Below are 27,669 nucleotides of genomic sequence, written 5' to 3' on the forward strand. Positions count from 1 at the left end.
AGCTACAGGTCCCCGTGGGGAACCCTGGCCTGGGGCAGGCGGGAGGGGCTGGGCCGCGGGGCTGAGGCCCCTGGAGGATCCCTCATGCTTGCTCGTGGCCGCAGGTCGCCGGGACTGCGGTTTCTTTCTCCCGGGACCGGCTACCCTGGAAGGTCCAGCCTGGGCCCGCACCGGGAAGAGAGGGCGGGAGCCGGGGCGCCGGGGGCGGAGTCCGAAGAAAACACTCGCGTGGCTGCTGCTGCCTTTAAAACGTAAGTAGGTTTGTTTCTTTAATTGTGTGTGTGTGTTTATAGTCTTTATTAGTGGATAAATATCAGAAAATCATCTCTCAGAAAGTGCGGGCAGGGGCAGGCCCGGCTTGCCTAGCCGACTGGGGGCGCGCCCTTCGGGGGGCCCCGGCCTGGTGTGCAGGGTGAGGCTGTCCCGCCAGGGCTCGTACACCAGTGTGTAGCTCTCTGCTCTCTTGACGGTGAACTTGTAGGAGCGGTTGGGCAGCAGGTTGTGGATGTCGAAGGTGCAGGCGGCCACGGGGATGATGCCGCGCTGCGTGCACTCCTGCTGTGTCCGTGGGTCCAGCAGCTTGAAGCGAAGCTCAAACTGCTCTGGTGCCGCTGGCTGGATGGTGACGAACCAGCGCAGGCTGACCCAGTCCTGGTGGGCCACCGACTCCTTTCGATCGAACACGACGGGCATCTTGGTGCTCAGCATGAGCCTGATGTGCGGGATCTTGGTGGCGCCGATGTCAGACACCAGGCGGTGCTTGATGTGCAGACGCCCGGGCACCATCAGGGCCAGGAAGCTGTCCATGACCGCCGACAGGTCGGCCAGCCGCTGCTCCACCAGGCCCCAGCCGGCCACAAAGGGCCGCGGGTCAGGCGACTCCAGCAGAGCGTCGAGCTCGGCGCGGCCGCGGTCCAGCTGCTCCAGCAGGTCCCCGAGCAGCAGGAGCTGGATCTTGGTCTGGGCGGTGCCCACCTTCTTCATGCGCTGGAACTTCCAGGGGTCGATGAGCTGGAACATGGTGCTGGGCAGCACCAGGGGGTTCTGGTCACCCAGGGCCAGGTGCTTGGGCAGGATCTCGATGTAGTAGGAACACTTCCCGAGCAGCTCCATGCGGGCGTGGTGGCGCTTGAGCAGCTGCGGGCTCAGCTCCGCCGTCAGGAACTCGCGCAGCGCCGCGCGGTGCTCCATGTAGGTCCGCCAGGCCGCCGGCGCCAGCAGCTGCTGCTCCTCCGCCTCCTCCGCCTCCTCCTGGTCCAGGAAGGACTGAGGACTGTCCAGCTTCATCTTGTCCAGGCCCAGGCCTGTCACCTGCAAGTTCATTGTCTGGGGGGGAGGGGCGGGGGCTGTGAGCGGAAACAGCCCGCGGCCTCCGCCACCCGCCGGGGCTCACTCGGGTCAGTGTTTGTGTGCGGAGGGGGCGGCTCCGGGCCCGCTGCCCTCCATCCTGGGCCCCGGGGCCCGCCCCGCAGGAGCAGCTTATGGGGGAGCACGTCTCTCTGGGAAGGCGCTGCCGGAGGCAGGTGGCCAGGCTGCAGATCCCGGGAACACCGCCCGCTGGGGGGCAACCACCCCGCTGGGGAGTCATTGTGATGACACAGGGAGGGGCGAGGACAATGGGCTCTGGGCAGCGCCCAGCAGCTCTGGGGCCTGGCTGAGGCCTCAGGGTGCGCCCTGGGGACTGTTGAGAGGATTCAGTGTGATCCTGTCCGGGCAGCAGCAGACTCCCCTTGGGGCCACCACCACCCTGCGGGCCTGCTACCCCTCCCTGTCACTGCAGGCCGGGGCAGGGGGCCAGGGCTCACCCAAACACAAGGCCAGCTGGTGCCTGGAGCCAGTGGAGGCAGCGGGGTGGCCCCTGGCCTCAGCTCCTGGTTACTGAGCCCCCACTCTGTGCCTCGATGCCCCTCAGGGCGGGAAGATCCTGGTGCCCCATCTCATAATCGGGGTACCAGCTAAAATGCCTTGTAGCTCCTCCTCAGTTCAGGATCTGGGGCCAGCCGTCAACTCCAGGGCCTGACCTTCTTCCCGTGCCACCCTTGCCCGGCTCCCAGCTCTAGGGGGCGGTGGGAGGGAGCTGGCTGGGGCAGGCCCCAGGGGTGCCAGGACCGCCCCATAGGCTGCGCTCCTGGGAGAAGGGCCAGCAGTCTGACGGCTGCCCTGGGCCCCAGCCGCCCCTCAGACGGGAAGACAGCCCCAGGTCCGGGCCAGCCGCAGCCCCCCAAGGCTTCGATTAATCACAAAGAAAGTTGGCAGGAGCCCGGGGGGGTCAGCGGTTTGGCGCCTGCCTCTGGCCCAGGGCCTGATCCTGGAGCCCCGGGGTCGAGTCCCGCATGGGGCTCCCTGCATGGGGCCTGCTTCTCCCTTCGCTCTGCCTCTCTCTCTGTGTGTCTCTCATGAATGAATGAATAAAATCTTAAAAAAAAAAAAAAAAAGAGTTGGCAGGTTGAGTGACTTGCTGAGCGCACCCCGCCGAGTGGCAGGGAGATGCGGACCCCAGTCTGGGCCCTCCCCAGGGGCCTGCCCTTCACCTTCCCCGGGGGAAGCCAGAGCAGGCCCTGGGCACCAGAGAGGGGGTCTGCGAGGACGGCGCCGGGCCGGGGGTGCCCGCTGCTGGGCCGCCCTGGGTCCCACTGTGCCCCCCCAGGTCACCCCGCCGCCCCGCCCGCGCCCACTTGCCCTGCATCCGGGAGCGAGAGCCGCCCGGGACCTGCTCCGCGCCCGCGCCGCGTCCTGCGCGTTGCCATGGCGACCGCGGCCTCTGTGACGCTCCGCCCGCGGGGCCGGGGCGGGGGCGGGGCGGGGCGGGCGCCGCCGGGGTATGGGGGGGGGCGGCCCCGACTGGGCGACCGGCCGAGGTGTTCCGCAAGCCAAGCCCCAAGTAGGCTCCTGCGGAGAGGAGTAAACTGAGGCTGGTCGCCCGTCCGCCTGGCCCTGTCCTGGCGCCGGGTGAGAGGGGAGAGCTGGGGCGGCGCTGGCGGTGGGTGACAACTGCCTGGGCGGGTGCTCCCCATCCGGCTGGACACATGGGGCCGCCAGGGGTCCAGGGAGCCCCTTCCCTGAGCTGTGTCAGCGGCCTGGGGCCTCCCCACAGAGGTGCCTCTCGGACACCCAGGCGCTATTGGCCTCCTAGGGGAGAATGGGGGTGGGCGTGTCCCCCGGGTACCCTGGCGGCCCCCCAGGATAGGGCACCTGTCTCTGAGCTCCCTGCCAGCCTGTTCTGCATGCAGGGCCTCCCCCCAGCTGCACTGTCCCCTCGGGGTGACGCCCGGCGAGCGGTGGCGGGGCAGTCCAGGCCTGGCACGGAGGCCGCGGAGGTCAGCCCTGGGGGGGACGCAGATGCCATTTCCGCCCCGCTCAGTAGATGCTCGCCCTTGGTGTTTGGAAAGGGGGTGCTGTGTGAGGGCTGGGGGGAGGCGGCACTGGAAAGCGGGGAGCACGAGGAGGAAGCCGCCCCAGGCTGCAGCCCACCCCAGAGAGCCGGAGGCCCCTGCCCTCCTGGGCCAGGTCTTGGGCCTCTGCCCTCTCCTTGGCCCCACCCCCTTTTTTTTACTTAACTATAAAAACTTAAATTCTTGGTTTTGAGAGAATCATAGATTCTCAGGCAGTTCTAAGAGAATGATGCTGGCCCAGTTCCCGGAGCGCAAACATCTTTGACGACACCTGGTCGTGCATGGGAGGAGACGCAGGACTGGCCCATCCCGCAGCCCCCCCCCCACCTTTGGGGCCCTGGCAGAGGGGGCAGTACCCGACTCCCCTTAGGCTGGGGAGCCGTGAGGGTGGGGGCCTGGGGGTGGTGGGACCCCAGGGGGACAGACCCCACAGCATGTCTTCCAGAGAGTGACCCCCCTCCTCCTCCCAGCAGAGCTGCTCGGAGCCCTCACCTGGGCCCTGCACGCACCTTCCCCGACGTCCTGGGCTAGTGGGTGCCACAGCAGCACTGTCCTCTGGGGCGCCGGGGGCTCCGTCAGTGAAGCCGAGCCCCGCCGCCACCTTCAGCTCAGGTCATGGTCCTGGGGTCCAGCCCCCTGCTCAGTGGGGAGTCCGCTTCTCCCTCTGCCCCCCTCCCCACTTGTGCTCTCTCTCCCTCAAATAAAATCTTAAAAGAAGCTTTTGCTCTGACCCCTTCCTGAGTCGGTGGGGGGGTCCTCCCGTCGCCCCCACGGAGCACCATTCCTGTGGTTAGGGCCAGCGAGGAGGGGAGGCTCGCAGGCCAGCGGCAGAGTCAAGGCTGTGCCCGGTGGCTGCCCCGGAGCCCGGGCATTGGAGGGCAGCAGCTAGGCCAGCGGGTGCCAGGGAACTCCGAGAGCTGCCGACGACAAGGTGGACATAGTGGCTCCTGCTGCCAGGCCCCCTCCCTGGCCCCGGGTGTGTGTGTGTGTGTGTGTGTGTGTGTGTGTGTGAGCGCAGGAGGTGGCCTGGAGGGGAGGGGCTGCCGAAGAGAGTTGGTCTGGGGGTTTGTGGGTGGAGCGACGGGGGAGGGCCCGGCAGAGAGGTTGTGGAGTGGGGTGCTCCCTGTGAGCCCACTGCCCTCTCTCCGTCTGGGGGACGGGGCCTTCTTCAGCCCCCCTCCCCGGTCCTCGTCACCTGGAGGTGGGCCAGGCATTCTTGGCGAGCCAGGTCCCCACTGCCCAGCACACTGTCCTGCTCAGAAGTGTCCCCACTGGAGCCCCATGGAGGCCAGGCCAGAGGACCGAGGGGGGCCCCTCCCTGCCTGCTCTGACCCCTGGACGGAATGTGCTGAGTCCCAGCAGCTGGGACTCTGGGGCTTGGAGCCACTGGGAGTGTCCAGGAGGCATCCGTCCAGTGCTCAGTGCTTGACCCCAAGCGTGGGCGTGGGCAGCACACGGAGGGCTGTCCCAGGACCTGGCGAGGCCTCCCTGCGTCCCAGGGGGTCAGAGGCTCCGAGCCTGGGTTCCCAGGGGCGGGGCGGGCAGAGTCACCGAGAGGCGGTGGTGCCCAAGCTTCAGGTGTTCCAGGCCCTTCCCTCCGGCTGCCGGCCCACAGGATGAGGGTCGAGCCCGCCCTCCCCAGGCTGCCTGAACCCCAGAGAGCTGCCTTGGGGCTCCTCTGCAGGGTGCCGGGGAGGGCCAGACTGGAGGTGCCGGGGTGGCCAGACGTGGGGCCTCACAGGCGGCTGGGGCGGTCGCGGGTCGCGTGCCCCGGGGAGCCCCAGGCTGTGCCCTGCTGCAGCTCCAACAGCCGTGGCGTGGGGCCGGGGGTCCAGCCGTGATGCGGGGCGGGAGTGGAAGGCGTCAGAGGCTCCCGCTGCCGGGGTGTGGCCATCGGGGCCCCAAGGGGCTGAGCTGCCTGGGGCTGGAGCCCCTCGCAAGGACCCTGCCCCAGGGCCCCCGGGCCGCCCTCCCATCCCGCCCAGAACCGGAGTCTGACCTGGCACCGACCCCCCCGGGAGCACAGCGGGAGGGTGGCGGCGCCCCGGCCCAGGCTTCCCCGCCACCCTCCGTGCCGCGGCACCCCGCTCCTCCCCAGCTGGCTGTCGGGGTGTCCGGGCCGCGGGGTCGGGTGCACGGCCCAGCACCGGGCGGCCCCCGGGGAGCGCTCCTGCTGCTCCCGAGCCCCCCGGGGACGCCGATGCCCCCTGCACAACGTGCAGCCCAGCCGGGGCGCGGGGCGCGGGGCGCGGGGCGCGGGGCGCGGGGCGCGGGGCGCGGGGCGCTGACCGCACTTGCCAGGGCCCGGGCTCCCCCGCCGGCTCCGGGCGGGCAGGGAAGGTCTGCACAGGCCTCACGCCGAGGCGCGGCCCACGCCCACAGAACACGCCGCCGGCGCCACGCGCGCAGCCGCCCGTCCTCGTCGGGGAGCGCGGTCTCTGAGGGCAAGGCTCGGGTCAGGGCGGGCGCCCGCGTGCGCTTGCGCGGCCCCGCCCCTTTCACCCATAGCCCCGCCCTCCCGCGGACCCTTGCGCCCATAGCCCCGCCCCTCCCGCGGCCCCTTGCGCCTATAGCCCCGCCCCCTCCCGCGGCCCTTTCGCCCATAGCCCCGCCCCATTCACCCATAGCCCCGCCCCTCCCGCGGCCCCGCCCCTCCCGCGGCCCCGCCCCCCGTGGTTCCCTTGCGCCCATAGCCCCGCCCCTCCCGCGGCACCCTTGGGCCCGTAGCCCCGCCCCGTCCCGCGGTCCCGCCCCTTTCACCCATAGCCCCTCCCCTCCGCGGCCCGCCCCTTTCCCCATAGCCCCGCCCTCCCGCGGACCCTTGCGCCCATAGCCCCGCCCCTCCCGCGGCCCTTTCGCCCATAGCCCCGCCCCATCCACCCATAGCCCCGCCCCTCCCGCGGCCCCGCCCCTCCCGCGGTTCCCTTGCGCCCATAGCCCCGCCCCTCCCGCGGCCCTTTCGCCCATAGCCTCGCCCCATTCACCCATAGCCCCCCTCCGCCCCCCCTCCCGCGGTTCCCTTGCGCCCATAGCCCCGCCCCTCCGCGGCTCCGCCCCTCCGCGGCCCCGCCCGCACCTGCTCCGGCCCCAAAGACGTCCCGGCCGTCGGGGCGCGCGGCTGGGCTGTCGCGTGCGGGCGCTGCAGGGCCGCCCTGGGTGCATCTGGCCCGAAGCCCGGCCGCGGCGACGCCGGGGGCATGGAGCCCTTCCTCAGGAAGCGGCTGACCTTCCTGTCCTTCTTCTGGGACAAGATCTGGCCGGTGGCGGCGCCCGACGACGGCCTCCCCGGGCTCCCCGAGCCCACGGCGGGGGCTGAGCCCGAGCCCCCCGGCGCCGAGCCCCGCGGCCGCCCGCGCGCGCAGCTGTTCCGGGCGCTGTCGGGCTTCAGCGCGCGGGGCGCGGGGGAGCTGAGCGTCCTCCGCGGGGACCGGCTGCGCGCCCTCAGGGAGGACGGCGACTGCATCTCGGCGCGCAGGCTCTCGGGCCCGCCCAGCACCGGGCTGGCACCGCTCAGCCACCTGGCCAGGGCCGCCGCGGAGACGGAGACGGAGCCGGAGCCGGAGCCGCTCCCGGACCGCCCGTGAGTAGCACCGCGCCCTGGGGGCAGGGGAGGCACAGGCTTGAGGCCAGCATCGCTCCTTCCTTCCTCCCTCCACCCGACCCTCCCCCGTGTGCCGGGACCCTGCGGCCTTGCCACCTGGCGGAGCAAGCACGCGGTTGTCCTGGTTCCTGGACACCGGGAGGGAACGCGCGATGGCCCCAGCAGGAGCGGTCGGGCCGGCAGGGCCGGGGCCAGACACCGGGGCGGGCGGTCACCCTGGGTCGCGGGCCAGCCAGGCCCTCCTGCTGTCACATGGGGATTCAGCGCTGGCCCTGAGCACACCCTGGGGGCCTCTCATGCCGCCTTGGCCAAGGGTCGCTGCCGGCAGGGCAGGGGCTAGGGTCCTGGGCACAGCTGCGGGTGAGATGCCGGTGACACGCCGGCTCTGTGGTCCTGGAGCTCCCAATGAGGACCTAGGTGAGCAGGAGCCCATCCGCAGGCCGTGAGGGCGTGGGGGTGACCTGCTGAGCTGAGAGGTGCGCTCACCTGCCCCCTCCCTGGACTGTAGGTGCCAGGACTCTCCCTGCTGTGCTGGGCCAGGTATGGAGTGGACAGGGCCCTCCCAGAGGGGGGCACGCAGGGGGGCGAGCCCCCACCCCCAGCACGCCCAGGAGCCCTAGGGCCGGCGAAGTCTGCAGGCGGGGGCGTGCTGGCGGACACCCGGCTGTTGGCTCGCTAGTCTGCGATCGTGGAGGGAATCGTGCAGGGCGGGGGCTCTCCCACGGGCTTGGGGAGGACGTGACCTTCAGCCCAGGCTTAGGGTCTGCAGCTCGGGGAGCTCCTGGCACAACCGTGTGCCAGCTCCAGCTGGGTGGACGTCGTGCCCCTCCCTGCCTCTCCCCTGGGTGCAGAGGGTCTGCCTGGATGTCGTGGCCACGGCGAGACCTGCTGTCTAGACAGATGAGGCCCCGCTGGGGGGCACCAGGGAGCGGGCCGGCGATGCCCGGGTGAGAAAAGACCAGAAGCTGGTGAACAGCCAGCAGGGCCAGGCCCGGCTGCCCGGACTTCCCCCCACCATTGGCCTCTTATCCGTGTCCACCTGGGCTGCCCTGGGCCCCTCACGTCCTCTGCAGACCAGCGTTGGGGTTCAGCCTCGCTCAGGTCACATCCAGTTTCCCGGGGGCCCTGGGCCTCCCCACCATGTCCTGAGGGATTTGCACGTGCCACGGCGAGGCCTGGGTCACAGGGAGGCGCCTTCTGAGGGGGCTCCGGGTGTCCCTACACCGCACCCACCTGCTGGGAGCCTCCGATGGGGAGGGGCGCACAGACCCTCTGCTTGCGGAGCTGCTCTTAGCGGAGGCCGCGGGGCTGGGGGGGGGGCACCGGGGCTGGGAGGCGGGTGCCGGGGGGAAGCCGTAATGACTCTTTGCCTGGGCCCAGGATGAAAGGGCTGCCCACACTCGTGGTGTCATTCGCTGCAGACACCTGGTCGTCCGTCCTCAGGGCCAGGCAGGCTGGGCGGGGGGAGGACCCTCAACCAGTCTCCTGTCAGCCACTGTCCCACCCCAGAGACTCCCAGAGGACTTGGCTCCAGGGGCGAGCTGGGGATGGGGACACCCGTGCCTCTGCTCCCTGGCCCTGCTGTCCCGGGCAGTCCCTGCAGCCCTTCCTAGGCGGGAAGCCGTCCTGGCCGGTGGGCCCCACGGGGCTGGGCGTGCCCATGACTGACCACCTGGTCCCTTCACAGGGGACACCCTGCTTGTGTCAACTTACTAGGCATCAGGCTCTGGGTCCTGCACCCCCAAGGAGGGGTCAGAGCCACCCCCTGGCCCCTAGAACCCTGTGTCTCCCTTTAGGGTGGAAGAAGGCCATACTCACGGCTGTCCCTGAGGACGGGGTCCCCAGAATCCCTGGGAAGCAGGAGGTCCCAGGATGGGAAGCTGGGCAGGCGATGGGGGGGGGGGGGGCAGGAGCATTTCCATTTTCCTTCCCAGAACGAGGACCCAGGGATCCGCACCTGCTGTGACTCAGGTGGACTGCAGCCCAGATGGGGTGTCCGATGGGGAAGCCCCGGGCACCCTCAGCGTGCTCGGCTTCACGGGGGCAGCATGTCCGCGTGGGTGGAGGGCAGGGGCTGGCCTGCATCAGGGGACCCTCAGGGGCGGATCTGGGGTGGCTCCCGCCCGACCTCCAGCTCCGGAGGGAGCTTCTGTGGGCCCCACCTGTCGGCCGCGCGGGGCAGGCAGGCCATGCCCGTCCAGGGGCGTTGGAGCCCCGTGCCGCAGTCGGGCCCCGGCGGACCCCGGCCCCAGTAGGGCTCGGCAGTCGGGGCTCGGCAGGGCAGCCCCCGGCCGGGGCCGCCGTCATTCTGTGAGCCCCGCTAACGGGGAATCTGTCGGGCCGCACTGTCCTCCCGTCCCCTCCCCGGTGACTCCAGAGGCGGGCACTGCGGGGAGGGCGATGCAGACCCTGCCCCGGGACCCCCGGCCCGTCCCCGAGAGCCAGCGGCAGTCGGGCTCCTAGGGGCGTGGGGGCAGGGGCCGCGGGGGCCGGGCCTGGCGCTGACGCCTTCTGCCCCGGCAGCTGGTACTTCAGCGGCATCAGCCGCGCCCGCGCACAGCAGCTGCTCCTGTCTCCCGCCAACGCGCCCGGGGCCTTCCTCGTGCGGCCCAGCGAGAGCAGCCACGGGGACTACTCGCTCTCAGGTACGCGGCGGGCCCCCGGGGTCCCCAGGCCGGGCTGCCCCCCACGGCAGGCCAGGCCCGCTCGCCCCACCCCGCCTGCCTCCATCCACGTGCTGTCGGGGGGGGGGCACCCTGGGCTCGCGGCCCCCTGCGGCCCCCACGCGCAGCTGCCCACGCCCCCTCCTTTTCCGCGAGGCTCCGGGCGTCTGCGGGGCGCAGGGAAGGCTGGGCCGCTACCCGGCCGGGGTGGAGGGAGTGGGGCGGCCCGCACACGGCCTTCACCTGTGCCCACTGCAGTCCGGGCCCAGGCCAAGGTTCGCCACTACCGCATCTCCACGGCCGCCGACGGTCTCTACCTGCAGAAGGGCCGGCTCTTCCCCAGCCTGGAGGAGCTGCTCGCATACTACGCGGCCAACTGGAAGCTGATCCGGAACCCGCTGCTGCAGCCCTGTGTGGCCCAGGTGGGCCGGTGCCCCGCACCTCCTGCCCCGGCGCCCGGCCCACGTCAGGGCAGCGAGCAAGGCCACAGGCCCAGGCCTGTCCGCGAGCAGGACCGGGAGCCGGAAAGGCCTGGGAGCCCCGGGGGCCCAGCTGCGCCTCCACCTCCGGCCAGGCCCTGCCTGGGCTGGCTCTGCCCCACGTGCGTGGCGTCGCCATCTCTGGGGACTCCTGGGGCTGCGGCGCAGGAGCCCTGGAGGCCCCACTCCCACACCCAGCTGTGCAGGGGGCGCGAGGGCTGGGGCAAGTCTGGGGAGGGGGCGCGGCCGTGGCCCGGGCGGAAGCCGTAGGAGGGACGCCGGGGGCCCTGCGCTGGAGCAGCTGCGCGCCGGCGGCGCCGGACGAGCCATCGTGCCCGGACCAGGCGGCAATCCCGTTCCTCTGGTTTCTAATGACAGGCCTGGCAGGGCGGTAACGAGTGTCCGTGGGTGGGTGTCCACCTCCAGCGGGTGCCACTGCAGGTCAGGGCCCGGCGCTCCGGGAGAAACCGTCCCTTGTTTCCAGGGATCGGCAGGCGGAGGCTCGGGGTGCCCCCCGCCCCCTCAGAAGCTCCCCCAGCAGGACGAATGGGAGCGGCCTCGCTCAGAGTTTGCCCTGCGGAGGAAGCTGGGAGAAGGCCACTTCGGGGAGGTGTGGGAAGGCCTGTGGCTTGGCTCCACGCCGGTGGCCGTCAAGGTCATTAAATCAGGTGGGTGAGGCCCTCTGCCCCGGCGAGCCCCGGGGCGGCCACAGGCTGCTGTGGGCGGGTGCGGCAGCGGTGCCCCTTCCGCAGCCTACATGAAGCTGGCCGACCTCGCCAAGGAGATCCAGACACTCAAGAGCCTGAGGCACGAGCGTCTCATCCGGCTGCACGCCGTGTGCTCGGCCGGCGAGCCCGTGTACATCGTCACCGAGCTCATGCGCAAGGGCAACCTGCAGGCCTTCCTGGGCGGTGAGTGGCTGCCCCGGCCCACCCGCCAGCAGCCTCGGGGGACCCGGGCGTCCACGCGCAGCCCTGACCGCCAGGCCCCTTCCCGGCACGGCCTTGGGCGGTGCACCAGGTGCGGCCGTCCGAGGCCCAGAGGGGTGGCGGGCTCCGGCCAGTGGTGGGTTCGGGCCCCGGGCCAGTCCTGTGCCTGGTGGGGGCGCCGTCAGAGCACGGCGGGCCCAGGCTGAGCTGAGCGCAGCCCCGTGCGGCTCCCTGGTGTCTGGCTGCTCCTGGGGGTGCAGGCCAGGTCGCCAGGGAGCAGCCCCCCGGGGGTCACCGTGCAGCACGGTGCCTGCTGTCCCCCCTTAGGGGCGGGGACCCGAGGCACAGAGAGAGGCATGGTGTGCACACCCGGCCCGACGGCGGCCTTGCTTGCAGGCCCTGAGGGACGGGCCCTGGGCCTGCCCGTCCTGCTGAGCTTTGCGTGCCAGGTGGCTGAGGGCATGAGCTACCTGGAGGAGCGGCGCATCGTGCACCGGGACCTGGCGGCCAGGAACGTGCTTGTGGGCAATGACCTGGCCTGCAAGGTGGCCGACTTCGGCTTGGCCCGGCTGCTCAAGGTCAGTCCAGGTGGGGACCACCGACCCCGCCGTGGCTGGGGGGAGGGTGTTGCTCCGCCGCCCGCCCACCGCTCGTGTCCCCTCACCCAGGAGGACATCTACTCCCCAAGCAGTGGCTGCAAGATCCCTGTCAAGTGGACGGCGCCCGAGGCAGCCAACTATCGCGTCTACTCCCCGAAGTCGGACGTCTGGTCCTTCGGGGTCCTGCTCTACGAGGTCTTCACCCACGGCCAGTGTCCCTACGAAGGTGGGCTGCGAGGGGTCTGAGGGAGGAGGCGCCCCTGCCCTGGCGGCCACTGGCGCGGAAGGGCGCCAAGCCTCCGGGGCGGGATCTGGAGAGCCGGGCGGCGTCCTCGGTGACCCCGGGGGAGGAGAGGCCGCCCGCCAGCCCCTCTCACCGCCTCCGCAGGGCTGAGCAACCACGAGGCCCTGCAGCAGGTGACTCGAGGCTACCGGCTGCCGCGGCCCGCCGCCTGCCCGGCCGAGGTCTACACGCTCATGCTGGAGTGCTGGAAGGGCAGCCCCGCGCAGCGGCCGGCCTTCGCCACGCTGCAGGACAGGCTGAGCGCGGCCCACGGGCGCCTCCGCCCTGCTCACACGTGACCCGCGGCGCTGGGCACGGGGCTGGGGCCGGGCCTCCCTGCGTGGCCTGTGCCATGGACAGTATTGGCTGAAGGCATCCGGGGTGCCGGCGGCCTGAAACCGCCCCTGGCCGTGGGCCTCGCACCCTGACACGCCCTGGCGTGCACGCGTGTGCACGAGGAAGGCAGACGCCCACTCACACAGGAGGGGCCGAGGTCCTCGGCCGGCGTGACCTGGTGCCCCTGGGGAGGGAAGGTCCCCGCGTGGGCGTCCAGGGGCTGCCGGGCTGGTTCTGGTCCACAGAGGAGCCCTGCTCCTGGACCCTTCGCGCCCTCTTCCCGACTTTCTGTAGAGTCCCCCTGTGGCCCATGCTGGGCTCCCAGGCAGACCCCGGGCACAGGGCACACTGGCCCCCCTGGGCACAGACCGGTGCTCAAGGCAGCACTCTGTAAACATAGGTGGACTCAGACACACACACAGACACGCATTCCACGTGGCCCGCGGCCCCCAAAACCACAGCGGGAGTGGGAGCTGGTTGGTCACAGCAGGACCCGGGGATCAGGGGACCCGGTTCCCAGGGGGCTGGCCCCCCGGCAGGCCCGAGACTCCCTGAGGCTGCGACCCAAGTGGGGGACGTCAGGCCGGGTGGCTGCCCCGTGTGGGAGACCCTTGGATGGGGCAAAGGTCAGGCAGGCAGGGTGTCCGCCTCGGTGCTGGGGGCGATGGGAGCCGGCCTGGCTGTGCAGGGTCGGGCGGGGGCGCGGCTGGATGCCGTGGGGTTCAGACAGCTGGCAACAACCGGCTCCTGGGAAGGCAGCAGTGGGCGTCCGGGGCGGGCCTGCCCCACCTGGGCTGATCGCCCGCCGGTGTGGACGTCCGGGTGACACACGCGGTGCTGCTTCTACTCCCCCACCCACTCCAGTCACCATGAGATGGTGTCCAGGTCCTCGCCCCCCACAACCCCCGTGATGGCAGCTGCGCCCGCAGAGGGCCCGGGGGACGGAAGGGGAGAGGCAGGGAAAGCCGCCCCTGCTTCTTGGGCCTCCGTGCAGTTCGGGCCAGCTCTGTACCCTCCCCCCATCACAGGCCCTGCCCGAGGGCGGGCACAGGGTCACCGAGACCCCAGAGCTGGCACAGATGCCTCGCAGGGCTGGGGAGGGTGCCGAGGTCACCACTGGCCAGGGCAGCACGGAGGGAGGGTGCAGGCACTGGCCGGCCAGGCTGGGGTCAGCAACCCCCACCTCGGGAGGGTTTGGCCTGCAGCCCCGGGACCCCTGGGTCCTGCCCTGGAGGGTGGGGGGCCCCCGGGTGAGACAAAGGAGTTGATGCAGGTGGAGCCGGCCGGGCAGTGGCCTCTGAGGGAAGGAACGTGCTGGGCTCGGAGCTGTGCGTGGGGGTCGCGGCGCACTCCTGGCGTGTCACCAGCCACAAGCCTAATGGGTTTGGTGCTCCGGGGCCTCCTGCTGGCCTGGGCGGGGGGGGGGTGGGCCCTCCGTCCTCAGTACCCTCCTGCTTCCCGGGTCGCCCACGGAGATCCCGGGAGGTGTGCGCTGAGCAACTCACCGAGGTGCCGGGACGGGTCCCCAGGGCACAGGGGACCGGAGCAGAGTGCCCAGGTTGGGGGTGGACGTGCAGAGGGGGCGCCTTGCCCCCCCCCCACGCCGCCTGCTGCTGAACTTCCCGAGCAATACACGTTCCTCTTGATGCGCAACTGGACTGAGCCGTGGTGACTCCGCTCCCAGGACCGCGTCGGGCGGGCATCACCTTCCGCGCCTCCCCGGCCCTGGGCCTCAGCCATCTTCTGCGCCGGACCCCGGCCGCCCCAGCACCCTCGGTGGGTGGTGGGTGGTGATGGCCGGGAGCCCCCAGGGCAGTGAGCGGACGGCAGCGCCCACCTGGGCCTCAGGCAGCAGAGAGCTCGCCGTCCCTCCGGCCCCGCTGGTCCCGAGCCCCCGCAGGTTGGGCCAGGGTGACCTCCCACAGGCCCTGTCCTTCCCCCCACCCCCGCCTCACTCCCACCTGAGCCCCCACGGCTAGCCAGGACCCCAGGGAGGGCCCAAGCGGCTCAGGCCCGGCTGCGTGGCCACGTGGTGGACACGCTTCCCGGAGCAGGTGGGCATGACGGTTGCCCAGGCGGACCGGCCTCAGTGGGGGAGGGGTGGAGGCGGGAGCTGCTGGGCCGGCAGGGGGCAACCCTGGGTGCCGGGGAGCCCAGGGAGAGGCCACCTGGTGGCTGCAGGTGTGGCCGCCTCTGCACAGGGGAGCAGGCCGGCTCCCGGGCTGGGAGGGGACGGCCGCGGCCCAGGCACGGCGGCGAGGCCAGGAGGCCAGTCCTGCTGCACCGGCCATGGGATCCCGGGCCAGGCCCACCCGGGGCCCCAGTACGTGGGCCTCTAGGACTTCCAGGCCCCGCACGGACGAGGAGCTGAGTTTCCGGGCGGGGGACCTGCTCCGCGTGGAAGGAGGAGGACTGTGGGGGGCCGTGCTGCTGGATGCGGCCGGTGGGGCCCTGGGCCAGGGCTACGTGCCCCACAGCTACCTGGCCGAGAAGGAGACGGTAGAGTCTGAGCTGTGGTGTCCCCGTGGCCCTGCTGGGTCACCCCAAGGGGCCCCCCTCCCGCAGCCCTCAGGACAGTGTGCGTTGCCCCGTGGCTGGGTCCTGGGGAGGGTCGAGGTGCGGGGCTGCTCCTGGGGGACACGCGACTCCACCTCCTGTGTCCCCAGTTGGGCTGGACGCCCCTGTCTGGTCCCGGGAGGGCTGAGTACATTTGGCCATGTGACATCTGGGGACAGGGGGCTGCAGGGGCACGCGGCCCCTCCTCTGGGCTCCCCCACAGTCACTTCATGGTGGCAGGACCCAGAGAGGACACAGGGGGTCCACCATGGGCTCCCGGATGGCCAGCTGAGGGCTGGGGTCTGTGTAGGGGTCCGGGGCAGGGACTAGGCCTTTTGGGGAGTGAAGCTTCACTCACCTTCCAAACAGCCAAAACCAGACGTGTGACCTACTGGGAGCAGGACGGCCGATGCGACAGGCCCGTCTGGGTGCAGGGGCTCTCGGACCTGGTGGTTGCCCCACGGCCCGTGGGAGCACAGGGAGCGCAGGCCACCCCGGGCAGCCTGGCAGGGCCGTGTGCACGGCGCCCCACACTGCTCCCCTGAGCTTGGGGCCGAGAGCTGGCCTGAGGGGCTCTGTGCCTGCCTCCTGTGACCCGGGAGCTGCTGGGGCCTGGGTGGGGGGTCCTCCTCCTGCAGGGAGACCGGCAGTGCCATCAGACACAGCACGCTCTCACAAGGCAGGGTCCCATGACAGCGACAGGGCAGAGCTGGCCACGGCTGGTGCAAAGGCCCTGAGGCCCCCACAACCTAGTGCATTTGAAAAGCAGGAAGTGAGGAGGGTGGTCGGAGGGGCGAGCAAATGAGATTCAGGGTGTGCTAACGATCAGGGCGGGTGTGGGGCCCGGGACCCTGGGTGGGGGCTCCTGTTCATGACGCCTGAAGGAACAGGGACCAAGGGCAGAGCTGGGCAGCCACACCCCGTGGTCCAGGGCTGGTCCTGCCCCGTGCCGGCGCGTGTGGGCACCCGTAGGCCCGTGTGCGTGTGAGCACCCGCTGAGCCTGGCCACGCGGCTGCCGAAGCCCAGACCCCGGGGTCCCACTCATGTCCATGGGATGGGAGTGGCTCTGACCCCACAGGTGGCACACCCTGGGCCCTGGGCAGGGGGCAGCGGTGCCTACAGCCCTTCTGGGTCACTGTGGCCTTTCCTGGGGTCCAGCCTGGCCCCACGGCACATCCAGGGTCTCCTAAGGGCAGAGAAGTGGCCGTTTGGCAGGGACAGGATCATGGGGGCTGTGGGTCAGGGAGTCGGGGCGCAGCTGGGAGGACATGGGGTCAGCGGCCCCAGACCGCCCCGCCCCAGGTGGCTCGGCCGCATCTCGTGCTCCGAAGCGCCGCACCGGCTGCAGGCCGAGGACACCCTGGGCACCTCCCTGGCCGGGGCGAGTGAAAAGCCGGGCGCCAACTACGTCCTCTCGGGTACGGCCTCTGTGACCCTTGGCGCCAGCCCATGGCCCCCCACGGGACTCAGGGTCCCCCCCACCCGGCCCGCCCCCTCGGTCTGTGTGTCCGCCCAGACTCCCCCAGGGCGGCTACTTCTTGGGGCCCCGGACGCAAGCGCCTCCGTCCCTGCAGTGCGGGACAGGCGGGCCGTGCGGCCACGTCCTCCCGCAGGCTGCCCGAGCTCCTGGAGCATCACCAGACCAGGAGTCTGTCCCACGGCCCGCGGCTGACCGTGCCCTGCCGGAAGGTAGGCCGCCCGCTGCCCCCCCACCCCCGTGCACGGCCCTCGGCGTCACCCAGGCGGGGGTCGGTGTGTCCTGGAGGCCGTGGTCCCCCAGAGCTGGGTGCGGGGGCAGGCGGCGGGGGTGGGATGTGCCTTCCCCCGGGCCAGGGGGGGCCGGCTGTGCTCCCGCCCCGACCCGCGTCCCCCATCCTGCGTCCCTCCAAGCCGGGCAGCCTGGGGACAGGGCGGCTAGCTGAGTCTTGTGTGAGTGGCCGCGGCCGAGGTCACTGGCCTGCAGGGGCCCTGAGGGTGTCTGCGGCGCCCGGGAAGCCTGGCCACAGGCCGGACCCTGTGTTGCCCTACATTTGAGGGCAGAGCGGGGCCCCCGTCCTGGGGTCAGAGGGGGGCATCCCTGAGGGTGGACTGGGGGGAGCACCCCTGGCCTGTGTCCCTGCTGTCCCTCCAGCTCGAGCCCAAGCCCCTGCCCCACGTGAAGGCTGGGAGAGGCCGCGGGGGGAGTTCACGCTCTGCAGGAAGCTGGGGTCCGGCTACCCCAGGGAGGTCTTCGAGGGGCTCTGGAAAGACCAGGTCCGCGTGGCTATCAAGGTGATTGCTCGAGGCGAGTGGGGCCTCGCGGAGGGGGCGGGCGGCCCAGCCAGCCCGGGTGTCACGGCCTGCATGCAGCACCCACGGCAGGGTCCTCTGGCGTCATTTCGATGTATGTGCTATCGCCTGAATGCACTTATTTAAAAAGCAATTTTAAATTCTTAATGTAAATGGAAAGCCATTAAAGTAAGTAGAGCCCTAGGAACTTGCAGAGTCCCCTAAAATTTCCTTTCAACTCACGAGGTCCGGATCCCCTTCAGGAGCCAGGGGCTCGCGGGAACACACGTGGGAGATGTTCTGCTTTGCATGTGGCCTGGGCGGGTGTGGGCCACGTGGAGCAGCCGTGACGCCTGGGGCGGGGAGTGGGGGGATGGCAGGGCCGGGGCCGCAGCCACCCAGGCCTCCTGCCCCCACAGGTGACCTCCTACACCAGCACACGTTCCAGGCGGAGGTCCAGGCCACGAAGAAGCTCCGACACAAGCACGTCCTGGCCCCGTACGCCGTGGCATCCGTGGGGGACCCCGTGTACGTCGTCACGGAGCTCATGCCCAAGGGGAGCCTTCTGGAGCTGCTGTGGGGTGAGCGGGCTGGCAGGCGGCACCCGGGCTTCCTCTCTGGGGTCCTAGTGACCCGTGCTCGCTGGAGGGCGTGGGAGACGTGCAGAGAAACCCCTCGTGGCCCCGTGCCAGGCACAGGCCTCCAGCACGCCCTTCTGGCTTCCAGACACGCAGCCTGGGTCCTCACTGCTGTTCTGGAAGGCGCTGGCCCTTCCTCTGGGGTGTGTGCACAGGCACTCGCCCACGTGCACACGAGTCACAGCCCTCGCCCTCTGGGACCTCATTTAGCACCCACAGCACACACGGCCGCTGCCCGTTAGAGACGCGAGACGACGCGGGTGCGCTGCAGGACGGGCGGCGTCCACACGCGCATGTGCCTGCCCAGACTGTAGCACCGGGGACGCTGGGTGTCAGGCACGCAGGGTTCCCACGGGCCCACGACCACGTGCACCAGCAGAGCCGCCTTGCGCGTTCGCCGGCACTGAGCCTCCGCGAGGTCCTCAGCCGTCAGCGCTGCTGTGACGGTCCTTACGCCGCTCAGTTCCTATCACTTTAGTGTCCATTCCCGGAAAGGAAACGGGGGACGGCGACGGGGTGTGTATGGTCCGCGCCTGTGCCCGGACCCGGCTTCCAGGAGGGCTGCGACGGGTCCACTGGTCCCATTTTTGCATCAGGCCGCTGCCTCTGCAGCCGGGTCCCCGAGCCCCTGACCGCGGCTCCTGCCCCTGCAGACGCCCACGAGGAAGCCCTGCCCTCTCGGAGCTGGTGGGCCTCGCGTCACAGGTGGCCGAGGGCACGTGCTGCTGCAGTCGCAGCACTACACCCACCGGGACCTGGCCGCCGGAGCACCCTCGTGGGGCCACACATCTGCAAGCCGGGGACTTCGGGCGCCAGGCTCACCAAGGTAGGGCGGGCCGCGGCGGGCGTCCTGTGCCTGCAGCCGGGGTGTCGCCCACCCTCGGGAAGGCCGCGGGCGCAGGAAGCTGCGAGGGGAAAGGCAGGCTGCCTGGGCCCGGGGGGGGGGGGGCGGGGGGGCGCGGGCAGCCCGGCCTCCCAGGCCCATCCGCAGACCCGCTCCACGCGGTTTAGACCTGAGCCCCGCGCACACTCAGCAGCTCTACAAACAGCCGCGACACCGGGCGCCTGACAGGGACTCCGGCCCACGCTGCTCGGAGCCAAGTTCCCGAGCCCTTGAAAGCCACGAACGCGCGCGCCCGCTCCGAGCGGTCACCACGGCCTCCCGCGCTGGCCGCGCTCCCGGCTCCGATGTCCCCGCTGACGGCCGCGGCTCCGTGCTCGGCGCGAGCGGGTGCTGCTGGGAAGGCCGTCTCCTCGCCCACCCGGGGGCCGGCAGCAGGCAGGACAGGCGGTCGCACGGCCTTCCCGGTGCCCCGCCCGCCGGGGGCAGCCCTGTGAGCCCGCGGTGTGAACACCTCGCCCGCCTCCCGGCGCCCCCAGGGCCCGTGTCCAAGCGCGTCCCTCTGGGGCACCTGCGCCCGGTCCGCCGTCAGCGCTGCGCAGGCCCGGCACGTGCCGGTTGCAGGAGGACGTCTGCCTCCCCTAGGACCGCAACATCCCTCACAGGAGGACCGCCCCCGACGCCCTCTCCCCAGGGCTTTACTCCATCAGATCTGACATGCGGTCCTTCGGGATTCTCCTCCACGAGATTTTGAGCAGGGCGCAGGTGCCCTATCCGGGTACTGGGCCCCCAACAGGGTCCCTGGCGGGGGTGGGGGGTGGGGCAGGAGGGTGCCATCACCTGGACCCAGCGCGTGCACCAGCCAGCCCTCCGGGGGTGTTAGGACTGTGTGCAGGGGTGCAGCGGGCGGGAGCTTGGCCCAGGGTTTCCCACCAAGGCGGCAGATGGCAGTGTGGCTTCCTAGGGGGGAGGGGAGGGTAGGTGGGCGCCAGCTGCCGACCCCCGCAGCCCCTCTCGCCGTCCCCCCACAGGCATGTCCAACCACGAGGCCTTCCTGAGGGTGGACTCGGGCTACCGCGTGCCCTGCCCCCCCCCGAGTGCCCACCCACCGCACACAAGCGGATGCTCTCGTGCTGGCACAGGGACCCCGAGGAGAGGCCCTGCTTCAAAGCCCTGCGGGAGAGGCTCTCCAGTGTCACCAGGTACGAGGACCCGCTCTGAACGACCCCCTCCTGCCGCGGCCGTGGAGGCAGCTGGCCCAGGATCCGGGGAGAGGGGCCGGGTGCCACCCTGGGCCTCAAACCAGGAGTACGGGCAGAGGAAGGTGCTAACACGCCCCTTGGGCCACGGGCCCGCCCTGTCCGGGTGCAGCGGAGGCGTGGCCCCTGCTGTCCTCCTGAGACTCCTGGACGGTGCCGCAGCCCTCTACAGCCAACGCCAACTCCAGAACCCTCCGGCGCCTGGTTACCCTCCCTTCCTAAAGGGCCCAGGGCTCACCCTGTGCCATGTGGCCCAAGCCTCCTCCTGACTGGGTGGGGGACAGAGACTTCCCAGGACGGACTGTTGGCTCATGGGGCTCTGCTGTCTGCCAGCCGGGGCTGGGCGCCGTCCCTGCCTTCCTGCCACGGCAATCAGCAGCTGGAGGGCCTCGTCTGGACACAGCCCGAGCAGCTCTCAGGCGACCCTCTGGGTCCCCCCTGAGACCCCTACCCCACCCTGGGTCCATCTGATGAGGTGGGGATGGCCTCCCTAGCCAGCCTCCTGCCTGGACAGAGCAGACAGGACGGGGCTGCAGCCCCAGGGAACCGCAAGCTCTGGCCACACCTGGGACTGCTGGTGCGCAGCTATTTATTGCCCACTGCGGGGAAGAGGGGCAGGAGCGCAGCCAGCAGAGCCCCTGACCTCCCTCCCGAGGCTGCCCTCTCCTGACCAGCACAGCCGGGCCAATCTGTGCTGGCCGCTGTGGTGTGTGGGCACCGCTCGTGCACTGGCACGGCCGCCCAGGAGGACACGAGCTCGGGCTCCCCAGGTCCCTGGTTGGAGCTGGTCCACAGCTGGGTCACCTGTGAGGAATGGGGCACCCCCTTACCCCCTTGCCACTCAGCGTCCGTTTTGGCTCCCTGTACCCAGGACGTGTCCCACAACGGCCTAGAAGAGGCACCAGCGTTATAGGAAGGCTCCTGGAGACAGTCTGGCCCTGATCCCTCCCTGCAGTCACGAGTGGGGGGCAGGGGCCCCAGCTCCCTCTAGCCCAGGGCCCTGAGGGGAGGCTCCCTGTCCAACTCCTGAGCCTGCTCTCCCAGGCTCCCACCCCCTCTCAGCTGCCAAGGCCCCACACTTGTGGAAGCAGCTTGTCTGCCTGAGCCTGGGCCGGACCCGGCAGGGGGCTCCCCAGCGAGGGGCCCCGGGAAGGCCCAGGGAGTAAGGCCAGCTCCTCGCCCCGCCAGGAAGTGAGGCTGACAAGGGTCCGCGACTTCAACCCCAGGCCCGGGGGGGCACAGGGCTCCCGGCTCCCGGCTCCCGGCTCCCGCACACCACCAAGGCCACCGGCTGCTTGGAGTTTATTTTCCACTTGGTGCGAGGCACACAGTTCCAGGGGGTCGGGAAGGCTTGCGTGTGGCTTGGACAGTGAAGAGCGGGATTCTCTCAACTTCCTTTTTGGTGTTGTGCTATTTTGATACAAAAGAACCCAACAGCTTGTGCCGGCTGCAGCCTGCCTAGAGGAAGGGGAGGGAGGGAGGGGCGGGGAGGGGAGGGGCGGGGAGGGGAGGGGAGGGGCGGGGAGGGAGGGAGGGAGGGAGGGGGGGAGCCGGGCGCCCCGGGAGCCGGTGCGGGCGCTCAGGACCTCGGCCCGGGGTCGGCTGGGCCAGGCTGGCGGCCGGGCTGCTTCCTCACGGCTTCCAGGGCCGAGTCACCGGTGCCGGCGCCGCCGGAGGCCTGGGAAGGCTGCGGGCTGGGGGGGAGCCTGCGCTCAGAGGCGCCCGCCGCCGCCCGCCCGCCCCCCGCCGCCCCCCGCCGGCCCCGGCCGAGCACTCACCGCCCCGGAGACTCCAGCGCGGGGGCCGTGGACGCGAGCGCGGGCCGCCCGAAGAGGCCTGCCCACCAGGGGCCCGGCTCGGCCGCGGGGTGTCGGCGCCTGCTCTCGCCGGGGCGCTGCGGGGCGGCCCCCCCCGCGCAGTCCGCGCCGCCGCACGCGCTGCTACCGGACGCGGAGCCCAGGCGGCCTGCGGGGGGGGCCGGGTCAGCCTGCGCCGCGCCGCGCCGCGCCGGGCCGCGCCGGGCCGCGCCGGGCCGGGCCGCAGGGCGGGGCGGGGCCGTACTCACGCCGGTAGTAGTCGTGCGTGGCCACGAGCGAGCCGCCGGCCGGGATGGCCGCCATGGGCCCCGGAGCTCCCGGCCGCCGGCCCCAGCGAAGCCGCCCCGCCGCGCCCCCGCCCCCGCCCCCGCCCCGCCCGGGCCCCCACCTCGGCGGCCACCCCTCGCGGACCTCGGCGCGCGGGCACCGGAGACCGCGAGGGCCGCGCCGCCACCGACGCGCCGCCTGCGCATGCGCGGGCGCACCCACCGGGCTCGCGCCCGGGACGGAGGGGCGCCCCGCCCCCGCCCCGCGAGGCCCCGCCCCTCTCCGAAGCCCCGCCCCGTCCCGCGAGGCCCCGTCCCTCTCTGAGGCCCCGTTCGTCTCTGAGGCCCCGCCTCCGTCCGTGAGCCCCGCCCCGTCCCGCGAGGCCCCGCCCCTCTCCGAAGCCCCGCCCCGTCCCGAGAGGCCACGCCCCTCTCTGAGGCCCCGCCCCCGTCCGTGAGCCCCGCCCCGTCCCGCGAGGCCCCGCCCCCGCCCGTGAGCCCCGCCCCGTCCCGCGAGGCCCCGTCCCTCTCTGAGGCCCCGCCTCCGTCCGTGAGCCCCGCCCCCGCCCCGCGAGGCCCCGCCCCTCTCCGAAGCCCCGCCCCGTCCCGAGAGGCCACGCCCCTCTCTGAGGCCCCGCCTCCGTCCGTGAGCCCCGCCCCCCGCCCCTCTCCGAGGCCCCGCCCCCGTCCGTGAGCCCCGCCCCGTCCCGCGAGGCCCCGTCCCTCGCTGAGGCCCCGCCTCCGTCCGTGAGCCCCGCCCCGTCCCGCGAGGCCCCGCCCCTCTCCGAGGCCCCGCCCCCTCCCCGAGGCCCCGCCCCGACTCCGGTCCAGCCTCGCCGTGGCCGAGCCCCTCCCTGCGAGGCCTGGGTCCCAGCCCGCTGGCTCTGGGGGAAGTCCAGCCCCAAGGCTCCGTCCCTGGGGACGCCTGGCCTGGGATTAGGGTGGTTAAATGACCCTCCTACCCGGTCCTGGAGCGGAGCTCTCCTGCCCTAAGGGAGGCCTCTCCCCCATCCCACCGCAGGGCTTGTCCAGCTTCCTGAACCCTAGCAGTCCCCTGGGATCCAGGACCCCAGGTGGTCCAACCTGTCTCCACCTCTCCCACCCTTTGGAGGTGGTGGGGGCGCAGGACCGTGGCCTCCTCTCATCGGGCCTTCTCTGGGGATGGGGCCCATCCCACTCTCCCACTCTGAGCAGGCCCCAGCAGCATAGCCTCCCCGCAGCCGTGGGCACCGGGTGCTCCCCAGGGGTACTGTGTGTGTCGGGCCCTGCAGCTGGAACTGTGGTGGGCACAACCCTTCAAGACATCAAAGTAGGTGCCTGACCCCATGCAGGTGTCTTGGGAGCTGACCCCCCGGCAGCCAGCACAGCGTCAGCCTTCCCACAAGGCACGGGGTGCAGGAGAGGGTGGGAGTGGAGGGCCGCAGGGGCAGGGAGGCTCGTGTGCACGGTGGCCATGTGGGGATGCCTCCCCTAGCTGGAAGCACAGGCCCCCTGCTTGGGGCAAGCCCAGAATGTTCCCCTGCAGTGAGGGGGCCTCAGCACACCCTGCTGTGTCAGGAGGACGACTGCCTCTTCTGTTGTGGACATTCAGCCCTCCCCAGCCCCCGCCCTGGCCTCCCTCTGTGCAGGGGGCCAAGGTCTGCGCTCAGTAATCCTGGCCCTGGCCGGGCAGGCTCTGGAGGAGTGCGTGGGGCTTCAGGGAACAGCCCCGAGGAAGATCTCATGAGCCTTTCTGCTGGGCCCGCCACATCTTCAACCCCCCCCAGGACCCCTCCAGGATTCCTGGGCCTCACTCAGCAGACAGGAAGTCCGGCCTCAGGAGGGGAGGGGCCTGGCAGCCGCTGGAGAGGATCCCCTGTCTGGCTGGGAGGGGGTCACGGCTGCAGACTTTCCGACCGACCGTGCCCCGGCTTGGGCAGCAGTGTGGCCCAGGGCACCGTGAGGGGAGCTGCAGGCTGGGCAAGGCTCACTGCTTCTCCACCCCCTTCATCTCCTCCCCGTGGACCAGTCCCCTGCTGCCAGTCCCCTGCTTGCCCACGGGGAAGAGGACAGGTCCAGGGGCTGTCACGCAGGGGGTCAGCCGGCTCGCACACGCAAGGGGCACAACACTGCCAGGCCTGTGTGTCGGGGCGGGTGAGGAAGCTCCTGCCCGCCGCGGGCTGTGCCAGAGGGTGAAGATGCTGTGGCAGCCCCAGGGCGGGAGGCTCACAGGCCCAGGCCCCAGGAGCCCTGGGGAGCAGCAGCCGAGATGGGCCCACCGGCAGGGTACCTGCTCCGCTGGCCCTGCAGCCTGGGCCCTGCCCCCGGGAGGCCCTGACGCCGCCGCAGCCCACACCTGCTCCCCTCGGTACCCGGGCCCAGGGCTCCCGGGGGCTCCTTGCGCCAGGCCTAGGCCTGGGCTCCTGCGGGCAGAGGCTTCTGGGAGGAGGGCAGAGGGGCCAGGCTGGGGGCCTGACACCCCCGCTCCAGAACCTCCATCAGAGGGGCAGGAGCTTTGGGCACTCACGGGAGACATGAGGCGAGTTCTCAGGCCAGGCCTCTCCCTAGGCTGGAGCTGGGACGTCCCGTGTTCTTTTCCACGTCCCAGAGCCTGTCACACAGCCACGTGGCAATGCTCCGTCTGCTTTGATGAGATCTGGTGGCTCTTGCGTGGTCTTTTTAGCTGCAGCCGCCAGGCCCTTCCTCATCCTGTTGAGGCCACGGGACACCCCGCCCTGCCCGGGTGCAGGCGCATGCTGGTGGGGACTCTGGGCTGAGCACCCTCCAGGGCTGAGGGCCAGGCCAGCCGTGCCCGGGGTCACCCTTGCGGTAGGCCGGGTCGGGGAGCCTGGGCAGGCAGGGCACGTGGCCTTGACCTGGCTGCGGCCACCTCCCCGTGGGGCCGCCTCCCGTCGAGGTGTCACAGGCCAGGTCCTCGCGAGTGGGGGCTGGAGTTGCGGGGTGCGCGCTGGGGCGGGGGCTGGGGGGCGGAGCAGTGGGGCCTGCGAGGCGCTGGAGTGAGAGGTTCCGTGAGGGGTGGCTGGTTGGCAGGGCCTTTGCCCCCAGTGCGCTCGGCCAGCACGGCTGCCGGGGGACCGGGTCCCGAGGCCCGGGGGCTGGCGGCGGGGGCTGTGCGCTGACCACCCCCAGGCAGGGCCTTCCCTGGAGGACTCCGATGCCCGTCCCCGCAGGCCACCCTCCGGCTGCCTGCCACAACCCATGGCTTCCTCAACCTCACTGGTGTCCTCAGGAACAGAAAATCCGAAAGGGGGAGGTTTTCCTTGAAACTGTAAACAAGGGAGCCCCCGGGTGTCTCAGTGGCTGCACATCTGCCTTCGGCCCAGACCATGACCCCGGGGTCCTAGGATGGAGTCCCATGTCGGGCTCCCTGCAGGGAGCCTGCTTCTGCCTCTGCCTGTGTCTCTGCCTCTCTGTGTCTCTCATAAATAAATAAATAAATAAAATATTTTTAAAAAATTAAAAATAAATAAAGGTTGCTGCTAGAGGGCCTGGCTTATCACTCCGGCCGCAGGTGTTTGGGGTAAGGGAAGAGCAGGGCTGGGGCTCTCAGGGCTCAGGCTACTCCCAGAGGAGGCCCCCCCCCCCCCGGGACCACAGCAGCCCAGCCCTGCCCCCCACCTTTGGGTCAGAGGTCTCCTTCCCCAGACCGCAGCTCTGCAGGCTTCCCTAGCAGGAGCTGGTGCCTCCGTACAAGAGGTTAATGCTCCGGACTATGGGGGGCACTTCCTGCGGCCGGATGATGCCCTGGGGGCGGGACCGCAGCCGGTGTTCCCATCATCTTACCTGTGGAATGGAAAGAGCCCGACTCACAGGCTACTTTGAGGTTAAAGATGCTTCACGTAAATGCTTAGACCGGTACCGAGCACGTAGCAGGTGCTCAGCGAAAGGCATGAGCTTTATTAATTGCGCTTTTCACTGCTGGAAATTAACCTAATTTGCTTACTAGGTGGTTAAGTAAAATCTGCAGGAAGGCGGTGCCCGGGGGGGGGGGGGGGGGCTTAGTGGTTGAGCGTCTGCCTTTGGCTCAGGGTGTCACCCCGGGGTCCCAGGATCGAGTCCCACGTCGGACTCCCTGTGTGGAGCCTGCTTCTCCCTCTGCCTGGGTCTCTGCCTCTCTCTCTCTCTCTCTGTGTCTCTCATGAATAAATAAATAAAATCTTTAAAACATTTAATAAATATATTTGATGAAAGGGTGAATTGAGTAATAAAAGATATTACAGATGAAGGAGTGAGGAGGTCAACAAACATTCTCCCCAAAACGCAAATGTAAACCTGGAAAAAAAAAATGTCAGAAACAACCATTTTAGCGTTCTGAAATTCAACCCAAGGCACACAACAAACTGGAAAGGGTTCATTCACCAGAAATACCGAACTTTAGGATAAAATCCAAAATTACTCAGCATAAAAGCACCAGGAAAAGCGCAGTTGGTGCGGGAAACCACAGCGAACCCCGAGACGCCGAGACGCCGAGATGCTGGACGATGTGACAAAGGCCGTAGGGCAGCTGTCGCAGGATCGGACCCACAGGCACTCGTGAGCACCCGTATCGAGTGATGGGGAACGAGCTTTGGCAAAACCCAGCTCACGGCAACTACCCAGCAGATGGGGAATAGAGGAGAGGGTGTGCGATGGATCCTGGAGCAGCGATGGAGAACTTAGGGCCGGCGCGGCCAGCCTTGTGCGCGACGGAGAAGGACCGCGTCTTTGCCCCGGGACCGGGGACTGTCCACTGCCGCCGCCGCCAGTATCCTGCACCTCCTGGACGCGTCAGCCGGCACAAGGCCAGAAAGAGAAACAAAAGACACACGGACCGGCCACGAGGAGTGAGAGCATCCCTGTCCGCTGGTGGCACACGACGGCCTGTCATCAAGGACCCCACAAAAAAGCTGAGTGAACAAGCATGGTGAGCAGGAGGCGGCGTTAGTCCCCTTCCACGGGCCGCTGACGACTGGAAGCAGACGCGTAGACACCGCCGTCTATAAGGTGCGTCCCGGCCGTGAGACACTTAGGTTTAAACCCGGCAAAACTTAGGTGCCAAACATAAAATGCCAATGACAGAAGCCAAGGAAGATGAGGGAAACAGAGGCTGAGCCCAGCACACACGTCCAGCCCTGCGGCCCGACGCGCGGGCCCGGCGCAGGCCAGCGACGATGGCAGCAGGTTTCAGAGGGGAGACGAGCAGTCCCCGAGCTATGTGACAGACACACGAGCCATCAGCACTAGGAGGTTTTTGGAAAAGAAGAATGTGCAGAAATCACAGCCCCCAAATTGGGGTGACATGCCCGTAACAGAGGAGCCGGCGTCGTGCCACCGTGGCCCCAGGTCCACCGCGTTGGCCGCCGCCCCCAGGAGGCCCTGTGCCCGCGCAGCGGTGCCTCCCTGGGCGCCTCCTCGCCCCGCGGCCGGGAGTCTGCCTTCTGCGTCTGTGGGCTCGGCCTGCGTGGGGGCTCCTGGGTCTGGCTTCCTTCCCTCTGCCGGGCGATGGGGCTCACGCACACTGCAGTGTGGCTCCCTACGTCCTCTTTTCCAGAGAGATCGCCGTTGGGGTAAAGGACACGCCACAGAAGCGGCGCCCCCGACCGTTGCTCAGCGTGCGGCCCGGCGGCGTTGGGAGAGCCCTCACTGCCACCTGCTCCCGGCGCTTTCATCCCGTGGAACTGGGACTCTGTCCCCATTAACAGCCCCGGCGCCCCTGTGTCCCCCGACGTTGTCCCCGCCACCTCCTGCGGGTGCAGCACCGC

At 70.4% G+C, this 27,669-nt stretch overlaps 4 protein-coding genes and 1 long non-coding RNA gene across 14 annotated transcripts; 2 read left to right on the forward strand and 3 right to left on the reverse strand.

Annotated features, from left to right (window-relative positions):
* Nucleotides 1-239: 239 nt before the first annotated feature.
* On the reverse strand, nt 240-5,064 carry FNDC11 (fibronectin type III domain containing 11). 4 transcript variants are annotated; one of them, XM_055345220.1, is made up of 3 exons: nt 3,902-5,064; nt 2,680-2,889; nt 240-1,326 (listed from the first exon to the last, which is right to left on the reverse strand). In XM_055345220.1, exon 3 carries the CDS (start codon nt 1,321-1,323, stop codon nt 322-324), a length of 1,002 nt encoding a protein of 333 aa, XP_055201195.1. In that variant the 5' UTR covers nt 1,324-1,326; nt 2,680-2,889; nt 3,902-5,064; the 3' UTR covers nt 240-321. The 4 variants fall into 4 exon arrangements, with proteins under 4 accessions (XP_055201195.1, XP_055201185.1, XP_055201205.1 ...); XM_055345210.1 differs by having other exon boundaries at nt 3,885-5,064; XM_055345230.1 differs by lacking the exon at nt 2,680-2,889.
* Nucleotides 5,065-6,589: 1,525 nt separating this feature from the next.
* On the forward strand, nt 6,590-13,935 carry SRMS (src-related kinase lacking C-terminal regulatory tyrosine and N-terminal myristylation sites). 6 transcript variants are annotated; one of them, XM_055345201.1, is made up of 8 exons: nt 6,590-6,972; nt 9,517-9,638; nt 9,915-10,078; nt 10,665-10,803; nt 10,888-11,046; nt 11,461-11,642; nt 11,733-11,889; nt 12,052-13,935. In XM_055345201.1, exons 1-8 carry the CDS (start codon nt 6,590-6,592, stop codon nt 12,243-12,245), a joined length of 1,500 nt encoding a protein of 499 aa, XP_055201176.1. In that variant the 3' UTR covers nt 12,246-13,935. The 6 variants fall into 6 exon arrangements, with proteins under 6 accessions (XP_055201176.1, XP_055201156.1, XP_055201146.1 ...); XM_055345181.1 differs by having other exon boundaries at nt 9,517-10,078; nt 10,620-10,803; XM_055345171.1 differs by having other exon boundaries at nt 9,517-10,078; nt 10,620-10,803; nt 11,756-11,889.
* Nucleotides 7,185-9,487, reverse strand: LOC129522815 (uncharacterized). Its single transcript, XR_008666994.1, has 2 exons — nt 8,227-9,487; nt 7,185-8,138 (listed from the first exon to the last, which is right to left on the reverse strand). It is a non-coding gene; the product is annotated as an uncharacterized LOC129522815 (long non-coding RNA).
* Nucleotides 13,936-14,042: 107 nt separating the features above from the next.
* Nucleotides 14,043-20,063, forward strand: PTK6 (protein tyrosine kinase 6). Its single transcript, XM_055345284.1, is given in 14 exon segments — nt 14,043-14,633; nt 14,635-14,798; nt 16,142-16,257; nt 16,414-16,434; nt 16,437-16,528; nt 16,971-16,992; nt 16,995-17,123; nt 17,527-17,683; nt 18,399-18,466; nt 18,469-18,504; nt 18,507-18,571; nt 19,211-19,364; nt 19,618-19,673; nt 19,676-20,063. Coding segments are annotated over 14 exon segments (1,503 nt in total). The 5' UTR covers nt 14,043-14,342; the 3' UTR covers nt 19,808-20,063.
* Nucleotides 20,064-20,417: 354 nt separating this feature from the next.
* PPDPF (pancreatic progenitor cell differentiation and proliferation factor) lies at nt 20,418-22,071 on the reverse strand. 2 transcript variants are annotated; one of them, XM_055345259.1, is made up of 4 exons: nt 21,911-22,069; nt 21,624-21,810; nt 21,432-21,539; nt 20,418-21,255 (listed from the first exon to the last, which is right to left on the reverse strand). In XM_055345259.1, exons 1-4 carry the CDS (start codon nt 21,963-21,965, stop codon nt 20,904-20,906), a joined length of 702 nt encoding a protein of 233 aa, XP_055201234.1. In that variant the 5' UTR covers nt 21,966-22,069; the 3' UTR covers nt 20,418-20,903. The 2 variants fall into 2 exon arrangements, with proteins under 2 accessions (XP_055201234.1, XP_055201243.1); XM_055345268.1 differs by lacking the exon at nt 21,432-21,539 and having other exon boundaries at nt 21,911-22,071.
* Between the last annotated feature and the right edge of the window lie 5,598 nt (nt 22,072-27,669).

The sequence above is a fragment of the Nyctereutes procyonoides genome, unplaced genomic scaffold (assembly GCF_905146905.1).
Source record: "Nyctereutes procyonoides isolate TBG_1078 unplaced genomic scaffold, NYPRO_anot_genome, whole genome shotgun sequence".
NCBI classification, from domain to species: Eukaryota; Metazoa; Chordata; class Mammalia; order Carnivora; family Canidae; genus Nyctereutes; species Nyctereutes procyonoides.

Coding starts and splice junctions, on each gene's coding strand:
- FNDC11 (XM_055345230.1), bottom strand. CDS start 1,323: ATGAACTTGCAGGTGACAGGCCTGGGCCTGGACAAGATGAAGCTGGAC.
- SRMS (XM_055345163.1), top strand. CDS start 6,590: ATGGAGCCCTTCCTCAGGAAGCGGCTGACCTTCCTGTCCTTCTTCTGG. Junction 6,973..9,516: donor GAGCCGCTCCCGGACCGCCC/GTGAGTAGCACC, acceptor CTGCCCCGGCAG/CTGGTACTTCAGCGGCATCA. Junction 10,804..10,887: donor CGTCAAGGTCATTAAATCAG/GTGGGTGAGGCC, acceptor CCCCTTCCGCAG/CCTACATGAAGCTGGCCGAC.
- PPDPF (XM_055345259.1), bottom strand. CDS start 21,965: ATGGCGGCCATCCCGGCCGGCGGCTCGCTCGTGGCCACGCACGACTAC. Junction 21,811..21,910: donor CACGCACGACTACTACCGGC/GTGAGTACGGCC, acceptor CCCCCCCCGCAG/GCCGCCTGGGCTCCGCGTCC. Junction 21,256..21,431: donor CCAGCCGACCCCGGGCCGAG/GTCCTGAGCGCC, acceptor GTATCAAAATAG/CACAACACCAAAAAGGAAGT.